The sequence below is a fragment of the Periplaneta americana genome, chromosome 17, assembly GCF_040183065.1.
Source record: "Periplaneta americana isolate PAMFEO1 chromosome 17, P.americana_PAMFEO1_priV1, whole genome shotgun sequence".
NCBI classification, from domain to species: Eukaryota; Metazoa; Arthropoda; class Insecta; order Blattodea; family Blattidae; genus Periplaneta; species Periplaneta americana.
Genome location: NC_091133.1, coordinates 20108039 through 20123322, shown reverse-complemented (window position 1 = coordinate 20123322; position 15284 = coordinate 20108039). Strand labels below are relative to the sequence as shown.

At 35.7% G+C, this 15284-nt stretch overlaps 1 protein-coding gene across 8 annotated transcripts in view; it reads right to left on the bottom strand.

Annotated features, from left to right (window-relative positions):
• Snap25 (Synaptosomal-associated protein 25kDa) overlaps positions 1–15284 on the bottom strand; it is a 377629-nt gene that overhangs the window by 87901 nt on the left and 274444 nt on the right. For all 8 annotated transcript variants that reach the window (XM_069815603.1, XM_069815606.1, XM_069815605.1 and 5 more), the window contains one exon: positions 4242–4283. In XM_069815603.1, the coding sequence (XP_069671704.1) occupies positions 4242–4283 (42 nt within the window). The remainder of the gene's footprint in view (positions 1–4241; positions 4284–15284) is intronic.

Below are 15284 nucleotides of genomic sequence, written 5' to 3'. Positions count from 1 at the left end.
CAAAGAATTAATTCAGCAAAAAAGCCAAGGCTAACATTTTTGTGCTCCCCCTGTTATGACAGTCTGATTTCTCTTACCTTTATATTGAATATGTTGCTTACAACATTTAAAAATAAGTTTAGCAAGTTGTAGATTTCATGTTAAGAGCTCATGAACACCTTGAAGTCTAATACATATCGTGACGAAACAGTTTACGGATATTTTCTTAAAGACTAATGTGAACTGTCTTAAAGTGAGATGTAGAGGGAAAGATGTCATTACGAATACATTCCATTTTTCACACGGAATAAGTATTCTGTCCTCGCCAAGTTACAAAGTGAAAGACTGTTCACATAATTTGGTCTGACTGACAAGTGACGTACGGTATAGTCTACTATAAAAATAATTAAAAAATTGAAAGTGCAGATAAAAAATTAAAAATTTTCTGCGATGGCATGCATTTTATGGACATAATAATAATTATTAATCAAAGTGTTTTCACTTAGTGCTATTCTTGTTAGCAAGGGCTATTTATCTTATTTTCGAAAAACGAAACAACCGTTATCTTGCAATTTAAATTATATATTTTATTTAAATAGAGTACTAGAAAGTAATGTCTGAAATTGCTTTACATTAATTTTAACTTACCTAATATAAAAATAGATTAAGGTATCCTGTGATACATACATACATACATACATACATACATACATACATACATACATACATACATACATACATACATACATACATACAAATGACTTCGTTATGCTATTCTCATAGTCGATCTGATTTACAACAAAATTAGAGCATTTTTGGTTCGATGCAAATTAAATTTAAATTTTGAAAAAAAAAAAAATAGAACATTGTTATGCATGAATACCGAAAAACGTTATACTACCCGCATGGTGAATAAGTCGGAGAAGTTGCCACTTCAAGGAGTTATACTATAGATATATCTACACTCCCAACGTATACAGATGTAAATGCGAAGATCTATATAAAAAAATCGCAAAGCATAAAAATGTTTAACTCATAAAATATACAATAAATTATCTAATGAATGTCAATATATCATTTATGTTGTGTTAATAATGCTACTAGTTCAATTAATGATGTTAAAGCACGTACTTATGTCTGACAAAATACACAGCAAAACTTCGTGCAGCCTTGTATAAAATTTAGGTAATCAAATTTATATAAAGGATAATATATTATTTTATGATTTAAAATTCAGAATAATTATTAATCGGAGTCTTTTTTTAACTATCTCTGCTTTAATTCATACAAGCACTATACAAACCGACAATTTGCTTTGGATACATTATATCTATATTCTATATTTATCAGAAAGAATATGTCAGAAGTGTAATTGAGATTTGGACTCAAGAATTTGTCGTACTCTTATAAAAAAAAAAAAAAAACTTTAAAACAAATGATCGGAGTCAGGGAAACAGTTTGCCACGTAGAAAGAAAACAAAGCATATTTAAAAGAAACACAACATGTGTACACGGAAGTTTAATTCAAATTCTGACAATAGAAATTCCATTTTGAGACCACCGTCGGTGAATGTTTCAAATTTTGTCCGCTACTTGCATTGCTTAATAATTTAACTATCTTGACAATGAAGACCGTGTACATGGGCCTATTCTTGAATAAAATATGCATGAATTAAAGCCTTTCTTACTAAAAGAATGTATGAACGCAAAATATAGAACTACACTAACAATAATTTCATCTAAAATATTACAGATCTTCCTAATTCCTCATTTTTCTCACTGTTCTTAAAAAAATAGTTGCGACGGATGGGCAACAATGTCGCCACATTCCATTATATGTATTTGTTATTGTCCTCGTTTCTGCTGTACTGGAATCCAACAGTTTTTAGTACTTTCCGCAATGAGGGACGTGAAACTTTAATTTGTAGTGTTTTGTGTTTTGCGAGTTTCCGGCAAAATATTGTCTAAAGTGGGCATAAAACTCTCTTTATAAGAATCAAATATTATTCGTCTTAAAGCTCCCTGATTAAATTGTCCAATGTTGTTAAAAGGACAGTCCTAAACACGTTTCTTGAAAGCACTTAAACTTTTCTCTCGATTCTTTTTTTTTTTTTCTTTCGCAATTTTTGACACACCGTCATTAAGTATTCTCCCCAAAATATGACTAACAGACATTGATTGTTTTCCATTCCTTGCATTGTCATATTCACTTTGGAAATTCATAATAAATACGACACAAGACTTCTTTGGTATCAGAGTGTATGCAATTTCCTCTATCACCTATTAAACAGAAAGCAGTGACTAAGCACACCAACACCAGTACACAAATCATAATATCCATTATCCTGAATGAAAGGATAATTTATTGTAAATTATGTGTTTAAAGGCTGAACTTGAGGCCTTGACTGAGGGAGAATAACAAAGAACGTTAATATGTTGCAAGGACATCCTGACAAACAGGTATGGTATGCGGTAGTAAGCAGTAACCTCCCTACCTTTCTTGTTAGTGCTTGACAAAGTTCGTTCTAACGCTTAAACTCATTAGCGGGAAGCTTCCATCTGTATAAAAAAAAAAAACAATGCCGAAACAAACCTCTCTCACACAAAGGCTATGTTTATTTCAAAGGCAGAGGTAATTGTCTTAAATTGATAACTAACTTAGTTTAAATGCATACTGTTGTTAATATAAACGGAATAAAAATGCATAATCAGTACTCAATTCACGTGGAAGAATAAACACACACAAAAAATGCAACAAAACTTATCGGGCTACTTTAGTTATTAATATATTAAGTACATTCTTGTAGTACTTATTATTTTGTCTGTGAAACTTTACAGTTTAGTCCAACTTCTGAACAAAAGACGCACTTTCAAAATATACCACACATTTCAATACGTATGTCTGCTGTATAATTTTAAAAGTGAAAAATTTAGAAAAATTTTCAAATTTAAAGACATTACACATACGCGTTCGACAGCGAGAACTATCCAAACAGTCAAAAACTGTACGTCAGCACGTATTATATCGCTTATTCTTTACAAAATAATCATCGTATAATTACATTTATGTTATAATATAATCACTGCAATTGAAAAAGGTGCAGTGTTTCACTACATCGGCTCTCCTGAATTTTCTATGTTTTGTGGAACTACATTAATCTTATCTAGTCTCTAGCCTCAAGTACATGCATGTAACAGCGTCTGTATTTAAAACTCGTGTTCCAAAGGAATGTTTTTTTTTCCAAACTAAATACCTACATTGCATTGTTAGAAACTAATTACCAGTTAAGGGAGGAAAAATCGATAAGAGTGGTTTTATCGGTTATTTAACGACGCTCATCAGTTTCGCAGTTATGTAGCACAGATGGCATTCATAGTGAAATGGTATTTGGCGAGATGAATCCGAAGAAGTACCAAGGAATTATCTGACATTCCCTTTACAATTGGGGAAAGCGTTTGAAAATCAACCAGGTAATCAGCCCGAGTGCGATTCGAACTGACACCTAAGCACAGCTCCGTAACACGAGCCTCGCTCGTTACTCCTAAACTACACCGTTGGCTCAAAATATAGTGTTTTATCAAATCATTAAATAACTATTTTTGGTATATTTTGTACCTCAGAGATTTAAATAAGGTAGAGTTTTCGGTTCAGTGAAACTTTAAAATGTCCGAAATTTCGTAAAATGAATTGCGTACATTAAACGTAACAAAATTGAGTTGATAGTTCACCAGCAAGGTCCACATAAAGATGCAAGTCTGAAGCGTTTATACCATGCAAAATCTCAAAAATGTTTTTTCTACACCCTGTTAATTTATTGCTATGCCTAATTTTAAATCGAAATAAAACTTAGGTAAACTTTCTAAGTAGGTACTGTCTCACAAAAGTGCGTGTTAAATCTACAGTTTATATTTGGCCTAAATATAGAGAGGCTTCCCAAAATTACCGTGTAGTACCAGTAAATATAATAGATCCTGCATAAAACTCAATTCAAAGGACAAATGATCTCATTTATCTAGGAGAGGGCGATTTTTTTTCTGGCAGAAGGTTTGTAAATGTTTCGAAAAGTAATTTGTCTTTCTATGTTCAAGTTCAAAATAAATTATTTCAGGAAATCTATCTTCTAAGTTATTCCAGTTGTACAACACTCTTCAGTGAAATAAGAACCCTCAAGTGTAAGTCATACCAGTCCATCTCACTTTTACACCTTCCGTGGTAAAATTTATTATTATTGTTAAACAAATTTAATAAAAACAACACTTACCTCCTCGCATAGTGCTATCATCCGCCTGGTACTTTCCAGGGACTGAAACAAAGAAATTACATATGTGAGAAGAAGTACACTAAGGAAATTTCAATTATAAATAACGAAATAAATTATTTTATGTTTATGCTTGTAACTTAACAGTTTGCAAGTAATTAAATTAATGCACTTTTAAAAGTGATAAGTAAGCATCGCATGCACTCACACCAATGCAAGTTGAGAGCTCTTCTGCTCACTTGTCAAAGTACAGATAGTTTTCCTGAAGTCGGACTCTATGCTCTTAGGCTCATGTTGGCCTTACAGTTATATCACAGTCTAGTATATACGTCACGAAGCTTGAGTTGTGAGGGTGCTAGGAACAATAGACTGTGCAGGTACTATTTCGCATTGTCTGTAATGAGGCGATATTAGCGATCCTAGTGGTTAGCAACTATCTATGGATGCATATTTACTACGTATTGAGCTTCGTGACTGTATATACTTGACTGTGGTTATATGTGATGGTGATGACTGATCCAGACAAGTGACCTAGGTGGCAATCGTGAATTCGATTGCTGACAGGCGGGTCATCCTGCTTCAATCTAGATAGGGATGTTACAGTAGGTCTCATCTCCAGATGAGTATCCAATAAGCCCAAGGACACGGAGTACCAAGTTTTGTATTTACATCGTAGATCCGTACTACCTCCAGGCTTAGGCCTACCTCAGCATAGATGAAATGAAGGGTAGGTGAAGAACGTTGATAGACTCAAAAAGAAAAACTGGAGTATCCCAATAAAAAAAAACAATGTAGACATATAACGTATGCTTTATTCACTAATAATTCAATGAATAGGCTGGGAATTGAACCTGGATCGCCTTTGTTCATCAAATTTACGATTAAAATGCAGAAGCGAGTTTAAATTAATCCTAATCACGTTTACTTTACTCTCTCTTCATAAGAAAAATAAAGAGAAAGTGTTGTGATGAAGAAAAAATCGACTGAGATTCTAATGGAAATGCAGTTTAGCAACCCTGATATGGAATGTCAATTTTGATATGCTAGTCCGACTAGGCATAGAGATTTCTCTAACTAATATACGAATTTTATTGTCAACCTAGGTATTCAATCAATCCGACGATCCTTGCTTAAAAACATTTATTCCTTTTTGGGTAAAAAAAAATGTACTTCTTGAGAAAGAAAGTAGGTAGTTTGTATCAGAGAAGTTAACCATTTATATTATTATATGTCAAATCAAAATCGTTAGGGGAAGAAAAGGACTTGACAAATTTACATACAAACTGTTTTACAAAATTCCGCGCCGTAGCATTGTGGTCTAAGGCATCATGCCTTGACTCGCGTTACGGAATGAGCGCTGGTTCTAGTTCTCATGAGAAAGAAATTTCTTATGAAATTTCGGCTAGTGGGAGCTACAATAGGTAGCAAAATCAGGTTTAGAAATCAGCTACAACGACTGAGGGAGAATCATTGTGCTGGACAACATGTTACCCCCGTTCTGGCTGGATGATAGGTCATCTCTGCTGACGCATGTGGACATAAGGCCAGAAGTAGGTTGATAGGCCTTGGGCCCTTCATGGATTGTAGTGTCATTGATTCATTATTATTACATACAGAGTGTTTCAGAAATAAGTACCGAATTTTTAGGGATGATATGTTGTGCCTAGGTGATTATTATTATTTTGCATAGGAACACGGTGTCCGTGACGACCCATTCTCTCGCTAACCAATGTCAACATGCTGTCTATCCGCCTGGAAGATAGGCAGCCGGCACTGAAAAGAGCACCTTTCATTTGTTTACACTGGTAAGCCACCTTTCGACTACGTAATGCTATGTAGCTTATCTGCCGACTGCTCTCTTGATGGAGTACATGTAGTGGACCGGTTTATTGGCCAGCAAGGTCACCTGACCTCACGTATCCTGATTTTTATTTGTGGGCATACATGAAGGCTTTGGTATATCAGAATCCGGTAGACACTGAGGAAGACCTAGTAGTAAGTAAAGTTCGCGATAACGCACATGATGTCCAACGGTCCTTGGTCCGATGACCAGAATTGTGTCGTTAGAACAACGGCGAACACTTTGAACACCTTCTCTGAGTCACGCTCAAGTAAACTTAATAAAACTGATCTTCACCTCTCGTGTCTTCTCTTCTTAACCAAAGTTGACATCTTGTGCTTCGAACCCCATACCATTGTGGGATGTTAAAAAGTAGCCTACTCTGTTCCCTCTTTCATTCTAAAGAACCTACTGCTGCCTATCCCCAGAGTACGCTATGCCAACTTAGGCATCACATAGAATAAGAGAGATTCATCAGGGACACCAGGTTCCTATCCTTAAAATGAATAACCAAACTCAATCTATCATCCCTAAAAAATTCGGTACTTATTTCTGAAACACTCTGTATACAATTGTCTCCAATTGAAAAATTCAAAGAGTAAATATATAAATAAATGAAAGAATGTATTAATACGTAAATAAATAAAATTAACAAATGAATAAATAAATAAATAAACACATACGCATAGTTTATATACAAGAATCACCTTATCCCCAAAATATTTCAAGGGGTTCGCCAAAACTTTTCCGTAATGGCGGGTTTCGAGGTTAGGCCTATTATTGTTTCCTTAATTTCTGCGGCATTGTAATAATAATAATAATAATAATAATAATAATAATAATAATAATAATAATAATTATAATAATAATTAACCCTATAATGCCCCTTGTTACATATGTATAACATCGGAATTTATTTCCACAATAAATTAATATTTACAGCGAATGCCTGATTTAAACATATGTAACAACGTTAGGAATGCATTTGATTTCGCTTCAATGGAAATTTAGTCTGCCAGCTTCTGTGTGTTCTAACAATACTAACAACAGTACAGTGACCCAACTAAAGAACGATTACATGGCGGTCAGGCCTTTGATTTTAGATGTTAATGTGGAATTTCAACAAACTTATATTTAATTTTGTATTTTCAACAATAGCCTTCTTCTTCTTTCCTTGTGGCAAATGCAGAAAGTTGTCAGTTGTGTATCAGAATCGTTTCACATTAAAATGGATAACTGGTTGAAAAGTGGAAGTTTGAAAGGGAAACAGGATTTAACAAAATAGTTGGTGTTGTGTCAACAGGTCATTGAGCTTCTAGTGATGTGTGTCAATCCGAAAAAAAGTAAACCGTGTGTAAAGAAAAGAAAGTACGATGATAATTACATTAGGTTTGGATTTTCATATTTGACAAGGACTGTCCAAGACCACAGTGTGTTTTGTTTGTGCAGACATTCTTGCTAACATTAGTCTGAAACCTTCTCTACTTAAACGCCATTCAGGAACTAAACACCCCACCCATGTAAACAAATCTGCTGATTTTTTTACACTAAAAGCTAATGAGTGGAAAAATGATTTAACTACTTTTGTATCCGCTGCAAACAGTGACAATGAGAATTCTCTTGAAGCGTCTTATCGCGTTAGCTACAGAATTGCTAAAACTGCAAAACCCCATTCAATAGCTAAAGATTTAGTGCGACCATGTATAAATGATGTAGTACAGTGCATGCTTGGAGAATCTTTCACAAAAAAGTCATTATGGTACCATTGTCCGACAATACGATCAACCGCCGGATTAAAGACATGGCAAATTATGTCGAAAGTGACATTTTGGAAAGAGTACGTGCCAGTTCTTCTTTTGCGATTCAACTTGACGAATCGACTGATGTTGCCAATTTAGCCATTTTGTTACTTTTCGTCCGTTATATTAATGGGGAGTCTGTAGAAGAGGAGCTACTAGTCTGCAAACCCTTAAAAGACAGAACTACGGGAAGAGATATATTTAAGTTAACCGGCGAATAGTTTCGCGAAAATTCAATACATTGGATTCGCTGTGTAGGCATTTGTTCAGATGGTGCGAAATCTATGACAAGGTGTTATACTGGGTTTGTTGCCAAAGTGAAATCGGTAGCGCCGAATACTTCTTGGACACATTGTTGCATTCATAGACAGGCTCTTGTTTCTAAACGCATGCCCGATGGATTGAAATGTGTGCTGGACGATGCAGTGAAAATAATTAATTTTATTAAGGCTCGCCCTACAAATTCCCGCATCTTTGCAGTGCTTTGTGACGAAATGGGAAGCATTTATAAGTGTTTATCGTCTCACACTGAAGTTAGGTGGCTATCTTGAGGTAGAACTATTTCCAGACTGCATGAGCTTAAAGACGAAGTTTACGTTTTTCTCACCAGCCATGCCTTCCACCAAGCAAAGTGCATGGAAGATGAAATCTGGCTTCAGACTTTAGCTTATTTGGCAGACATTTTCTAAAAAAATTAAGTTTAAACTTATACGTTTATATTGTGCAAGAATGTATCGAATCCTTCATTAAAAAACTTAATTTTTTAGAAACGTGTTTCAATAGCAATCAAACCGAGTGCTTTGATACCCTTCACGACTTCCTGGTGGAAAATCATCTTTATTTGGACGAAAATGTCAAGAACATGGCTAAAGAACATTTGAAGGGACTTGGAAAAATCTCAATTTTAGAATCCACATTATGCGTAGATAAAAAAGAGCAGCTTCTTGAAATGTCCAATGATTCCTCAGTTACAGAAAAGTTATAAATCTTTGTCATTAATTGGTTTTTGGTTGAGTTTAAAGGAGTTCCCAGTGTTAGCGAATAAAGCCATAACGGCTTTATTGCCCTTTTCATCGACATATTTGTGCGAAAAGTAATTTTCTTCATATACCTTATTTTAAAAAAAATACAGAAACAGACTTTGTGCTGAAAGTGATTTGAGACTTTATTTAACTTCTGTGGTTCCTGACTCCAAAGCTCTGTGCCATGGAAAGCAGGAGCAACCTTCTCTCTGAATTCTAAGGAAGAGGTGAGTAATTACAATGAAAACTTGTATTTATTATTGCAACTAGCCTACAAGTTGTGTAACTTTTAAGCCGTAACTAAAGTAACTATAGGTTTTAACCATTAAGGGTTAAGTTAATTTAAGATTATTAAAACTTTTGCTTGAAATTAAATTTTATCCATGTCTACTGTATGTATATTTAAAAGTCAGTGGTTCACCCAATTCAGATCGTTGTGGAAGGGGTTCACGAGTCGAAAAAGGTTGGGAACCGCTGTTCTAAAGGATACATCCTCGACTCTCCATTAGATCTGAACATCACAAAGGTCAGGTCAGTCTGAGGAAGTGAACAACGAGAAGAGGAGCCTACGTTGGATTACTATAAAGCCAAATACAAGTTAACCGAGATACAGGTGTTTGGATTGATGGTGGGAGCACGCGGCACTATACCACGCTATTTTGTGGAAATTTGAAAAAGTTTCGGACTACTCATTAACAAAATCAAAAGCATTGTTATCATTGTAAATACAGGGTCCTTGCCTATAGGCTATATAAAAAAACATTAATATAATACGATGAAAGAGTAATGGAATGGAGAAAAACTCTCTCCGGCGCCGGGATTTGAACCCGGGTTTTCAGCTCTACGTGCTGATGCTTTATCCACTAAGCCACACCAGATACCACCCCGGCGTCGGACAGAATTGTCTCTGATTAAGTTACAACTCTTGGGTTCCCTTTAGTGGCCGCCCTCTGCACTACGTCATAGATGTCTATGAACGTAGGACCGAAGTCCACACATGTGCTGAGGTGCACTCGTAATGAGTGACTAGTTGGCCGGGATCCGACGGAATAGGCGCCGTCTTAAATCACGAAGTGATTTACGCATATCATATATATTATTTTAATGTACCGAAGTACATATGATATTTCCTTGCAGATATTCTGCGTCACCATACGATGAACGATCTCCGTTCCATTACTCTTTCATCGTATGGTGACGCAGAATATTTGCATGGAAATATCATATGTACTTCGGTACATTAAAATAATGATATGCGTAAATCACTTCGTGATTTAAGACGGCGCTTATTCAGTCGGATCCCGGCCAACTAGTCACTCATTACGAGTGCACCTCAGCACATGTGTGGACTTCGGTCCTACGTTCATAGACATCTATGACGTAGTGCAGAGGGCGGCCACTAAAGGGAACCCAAGAGTTGGAACTTAATCAGAGACAATTCTGTCCGACGCCGGGATGGTATCTGGTGTGGCTTAGTGGATAAAGCATCAGCACGTAGAGCTGAAAACCCGGATTCAAATCCCGGCGCCGGAGAGAGTTTTTCTCCGTTCCATTACTCTTTCATCGTATGGTGACGCAGAATATCTGCATGGAAATATCATATGTACTTCGGTACATTAAAATAATAATTTTTAGAAGTAACATTTTGATCTCTAATTTCATATTAATTTAGTTTTTTCAACATTAATTGTATGCATACTTAAATCCTAAGTTATTACTGTATTTTTGTTTACTTTGCCTGTACATTCAGGAAGTTGTTTTATAATAAACTCTACATATTTACGTACGTGCCGTAATCTACAACTCGAGTTCCCGATCTTACTTTCTTTCCAAAGGAAGCCACGACAGAGTTTGAACCGTAATCACTACAAGCATGGCAATGAGTAGATCACCGATGACTATGTTATAGATTACGTAATATTTGACGTTACATAATTTTGCAAACGAATTTTATTAAATTGTCGCCTTTGAATAACAGTGATGACACAGTGAAGAGGTAAATATAATTATAATTTCTCGGTGCACAAGTCTCATTTCTATTCTGAACAAGGGCACAATTTCGATCAGCTCCTCTAAATAAGAGTTCCAGTTTGTATGACCAGTCATTCGATAGTGCCTCCACAGGTCTCGCTTTTCGTTGCCATAACAACACACTCTAAGCCAATTACGAACGACACTGTGATGGAAAATTTTGCTCTCAATTTTTTTTTTACGTACAGCGTTTTACATGCTATTTTTTATTCAAAGCAGGATACTAGGCTCAATGATGTCACTTTTATTCCACGATACTCAATTCATTACTAATATTTACATTTCTAAATTGAAATATATGTAAACAAAGTTCAATATGTCACGGGTTCATAACAAATATATTTTCAAAAGGTCACATTAATGGTTGTTTCTTCTTTATATTTCATAAACTGACGAATTATAAACTGACGAATTACAAATACAAACTGATAAACTGAAGGAGTAGGCGTACCGGTACTATAAAATACTGAATAGATCACTTGGTTTGCAGACTAAGCAGCATCAGCATGACAGATGGAAAACAGTTTATTTCATAGTTCGACGTCTACTACTTGGTAGACCTATGCTTTCCAAATATTTTTTTGTCCTCTATGTCTTGTGGTTATCTTATCATACATGCTACTCGATCCGAGCTTCGCTAATTAAAATCAGCCGAGGAAGGTGAATTTTGAAGGGAGATGAAAATTTTAGCACAACCTTTTCAGAAAGAACATAGATGGGAGGTCTGTGTCATAGATCTATGGCACTTAAAGAACCCTGTCCCTGAATGAGAGCTACAAGCAAAATTTACCAGTCAGTCATCGCCTGCGTCAAAATTTAACTCTGGGAATAGTACAATGTTCCCGAATATATGGCCTAAGTGTGCGTAGGTTTGTCCATCCTCATCTTCATCCATGAACGAACTATTATTCTTCATAGTACATAAACATTGTACCTTTTTGCTTTGGCCATTAACCTAAAAAAAAAAAAAATGGCACGGCATAGCTCCCATACGTCACTGGTAGCAAACTGCAGATTAACGGTGTTCGCACATTCTTTTAAACAATATACATGGTGTCCAGGACGAACACTACCGGTAAGAAAGTTTCATAATTCAGTAACTAATAAGTTTATCTAAATGATATTTGCTACAGGGGACAGAGGAACTCGCCAAGTTTTATGTTGGCAACACCGTAAGTCCATTCCTCATCATTTCATCTATAGTCTGTGCATTTCGAATTGGCGGATCAAGGTCATTTCCTCTTCTCCACACTGTACCCCTTCTCCTAAGCTCTGTCTGGGCTCCTTCTCTAACATCCCGCGCCACTGGTCCAGCCGACGTTACTTGAGGAGAACGGTCCAGGAGTGGGGGTAAGCACGCATGGCAAATGCAGTTCATTGCTTGACCTTGAGCCGCCAGTTCGAACGGCACAGACTATAGATGCTTAATCGTTAAGTTTTATGTTAGCGACAATGTTATTCTATTTATTGTTGCTACATTTCCGACTTCATGAAGTCTGTCGAGGCACACGAGGTGCAAATGTGGAGATTTACTGAACAACATTTGGTTAAATGTGTTAGATCTTGAGTTATAAAACTTTCTTATCGGTAGTGTTAATCCCTGACACTGTATATCGTGTACATAATCATACAGGTATACGGACATGTGGAACTGAAAATATGTTGTTACAATAGTGGTAATGGAAAAGTACGTGTATGATCCAATTTATATGAAATATTTATTTTATCATTGACGTTGTGTTTGAGTGCAGCAAAAACACATAACCTATGAATATTAATGTTAAAAAACAAGGGGGACCACACGTAGTTAAATATGTGAACATTTACTAAATAAAGTTCGTAAACAATTATTGTGTGTAAATGTACATATACACGCATTATTAGGCTATACAACACACAACAAACACACCGTAACGCAATAGCTATATATTTAACACTTGGTCAGAGTAGTTGCAGAAAAAAAATGGCCTGACTCTTGAACCTCCTTTCAGAGCACGATTCATACCACAACGTTGCAACAACGGTTTTCAACAGAGTATCATTTGAATAGTATTACAGGAAGGTATTTCGTAACTAACACAAAAAGAACGAAATTAACCTGAAAATAAGAAAGAAGTTCAGGATTAGGACACTTGAGAAGAGATCTTAAAAATTAATTCATCCATTCATTCAGCGTTCTGCCCAAGGGCAGGTCTTTCACTGTAAACCCAGCCTTCTCCAATATTTTCTATTTTATGTCCTCCTCTTTGTCTCCTCATATGATCCATATATCTTAATGTCGTCTATCATCTGATATACTCTTCTGCCCCGAACTCTTCTCTCGTTCACCATTCCTTCCAGTGCATCCTTAAGTAGAAGTTTCTTCTCAGCCAGTGACACAACCAATTCCTTTTCCTCATCCTGATCAGTTTCAGCATCATTTTTTTTCACCCACTTTTTCCAATACAGCTTCACTTCTTATTCTGTCTATCCACTTCACACATTCCATTCTTCTCCATACCCACATTTCAAATGCTTCCATTCGCTTCTCTTCACTTCGTCGTAATGTCCATGTTTCTGCCCCATACAATGCCACACTCCACACAAAGCACTTCACTAGTCTCTTCCTTAATTCTTTTTCCAGAGGTCAGCAGAAGATGCTCCTTTTTTTTTTTTTTTTTTTTCGAAAAGCTTCCTTGGTCACTGCTATCCTTCTTTTGACTTCCTGGCAGCAACTCATACTACTGCTTATAGTAGACCCCAAGTATTTGAAGCTGTCCACTTGCTCTACTGCCTCATTTAGACTTCGCAAATTTATCTTCCGTGTTTTTCTTCCTATGGCCATGGTCTTCGTCTTATTTGCATTTATCTTCATCCCATACTGCTCACAGCTGTCATTTAGCTTCAGTAGCATATCCCTTAGTATCATCTCCTCTGCTAACAACGCCATATCATCAGCAAATCTTATCCACTTCATTCTCTTCCTCCTACTATCACTCCTCCAATGTTATTTTTTATGCAGGTTAAATTCGTTTACCATCATTCTATTTTTATTGTACGATTTATAAATAATCATCTACTATTAAGAACAGCTCAATTTTCATTGCTACTTTTCAAATGCTTTTCTAGTTACTACAACAATCGACATAAAATTAATTTAAATAACTGCCAAAGCGATCTCATATGTAGGTATATCATCAGCAAATCTTATCCACTTCATTCTCTTCCTCCTACTATCACTCCTCCAATGTTATTTTTTATGCAGGTCAAATTCGTTTACCATCATTCTATTTTTATTGTACGATTTATAAATAATCATCTACTATTAAGAACAGCTCAATTTTCATTGCTACTTTTCAAATGCTTTTCTAGTTACTACGACAATCGACATAAAATTAATTTAAATAACTGCCAAAGCGATCTCATATGTAGGTATACATTGGAGCATTGAGCATGCGCAATACGTTGAACTTAGAAATTCAGAAAATTCAGGCGGGCCCATTTTTTATGGAACTGCACAATCGAGTTAACTATGATGGTTGTAGTATTTTTACTGCTTAAAATACCATTAACATTAAAGGAAACAGTTCACGTATTACAGGATTCCTAAAGCAATACTCAAATGTGGCTGAACACAAGTTTGGATGGCAGTGCTTGAGAAAAGAAACCTTAATTTCAATCACATGATCACTCCAAAAGATATTCTTGCCGGTATCGATTGTCAAACACAGCAGGAAACTCCCTTCTGTGAGGATCAGAGGTAAGTCAAATTTACTTGTGCTATATGGCCTTCATTTTAGCCAGTGCAGACAGAGGGAACGTGTCGGATAACGGTAGGAAAATAAAAGAGACTGACTCACTATACGAACGTGCGTGCAAATCGTGTTCTTAAAATTAAATTTTAAACGTAAAGGAAGAGGAAAATGTCGGAAGAAAATGAAGATGACTAATTCTAAGACTGAATTAAAAATACAGAATATTAAGTTATAAAAAAATAATTTTTAATGAAACAAGATAGTGCACACTTACAGTGGATACAAAAAGTATTTGCACACCTTTGTTTTTCTTAATATTTAAATAAATATCAAAGAGAATTAAGAGCTATGTACGTGATAAGAATTGCTTACAGCTACAAATTGAAATGAAAATCAGAAAATTTAAATTTCTTGTAATAAAAAATGTATTTGCGCTTTAAAACTCTCAATGGATAAGTCGTATTTTATTGGATGAATCCCATCCAATGAAATATTTTGATGTTATAGTGGGGATTGGTATGTGTATTGAAGGAAAAAACATCAATAAGCGACATTGAGTCCGAAAGCACAAGAGCTACCAGAGTCCGTGCGGGGTAGAAATGTTTTTCAACGTTCGCAAG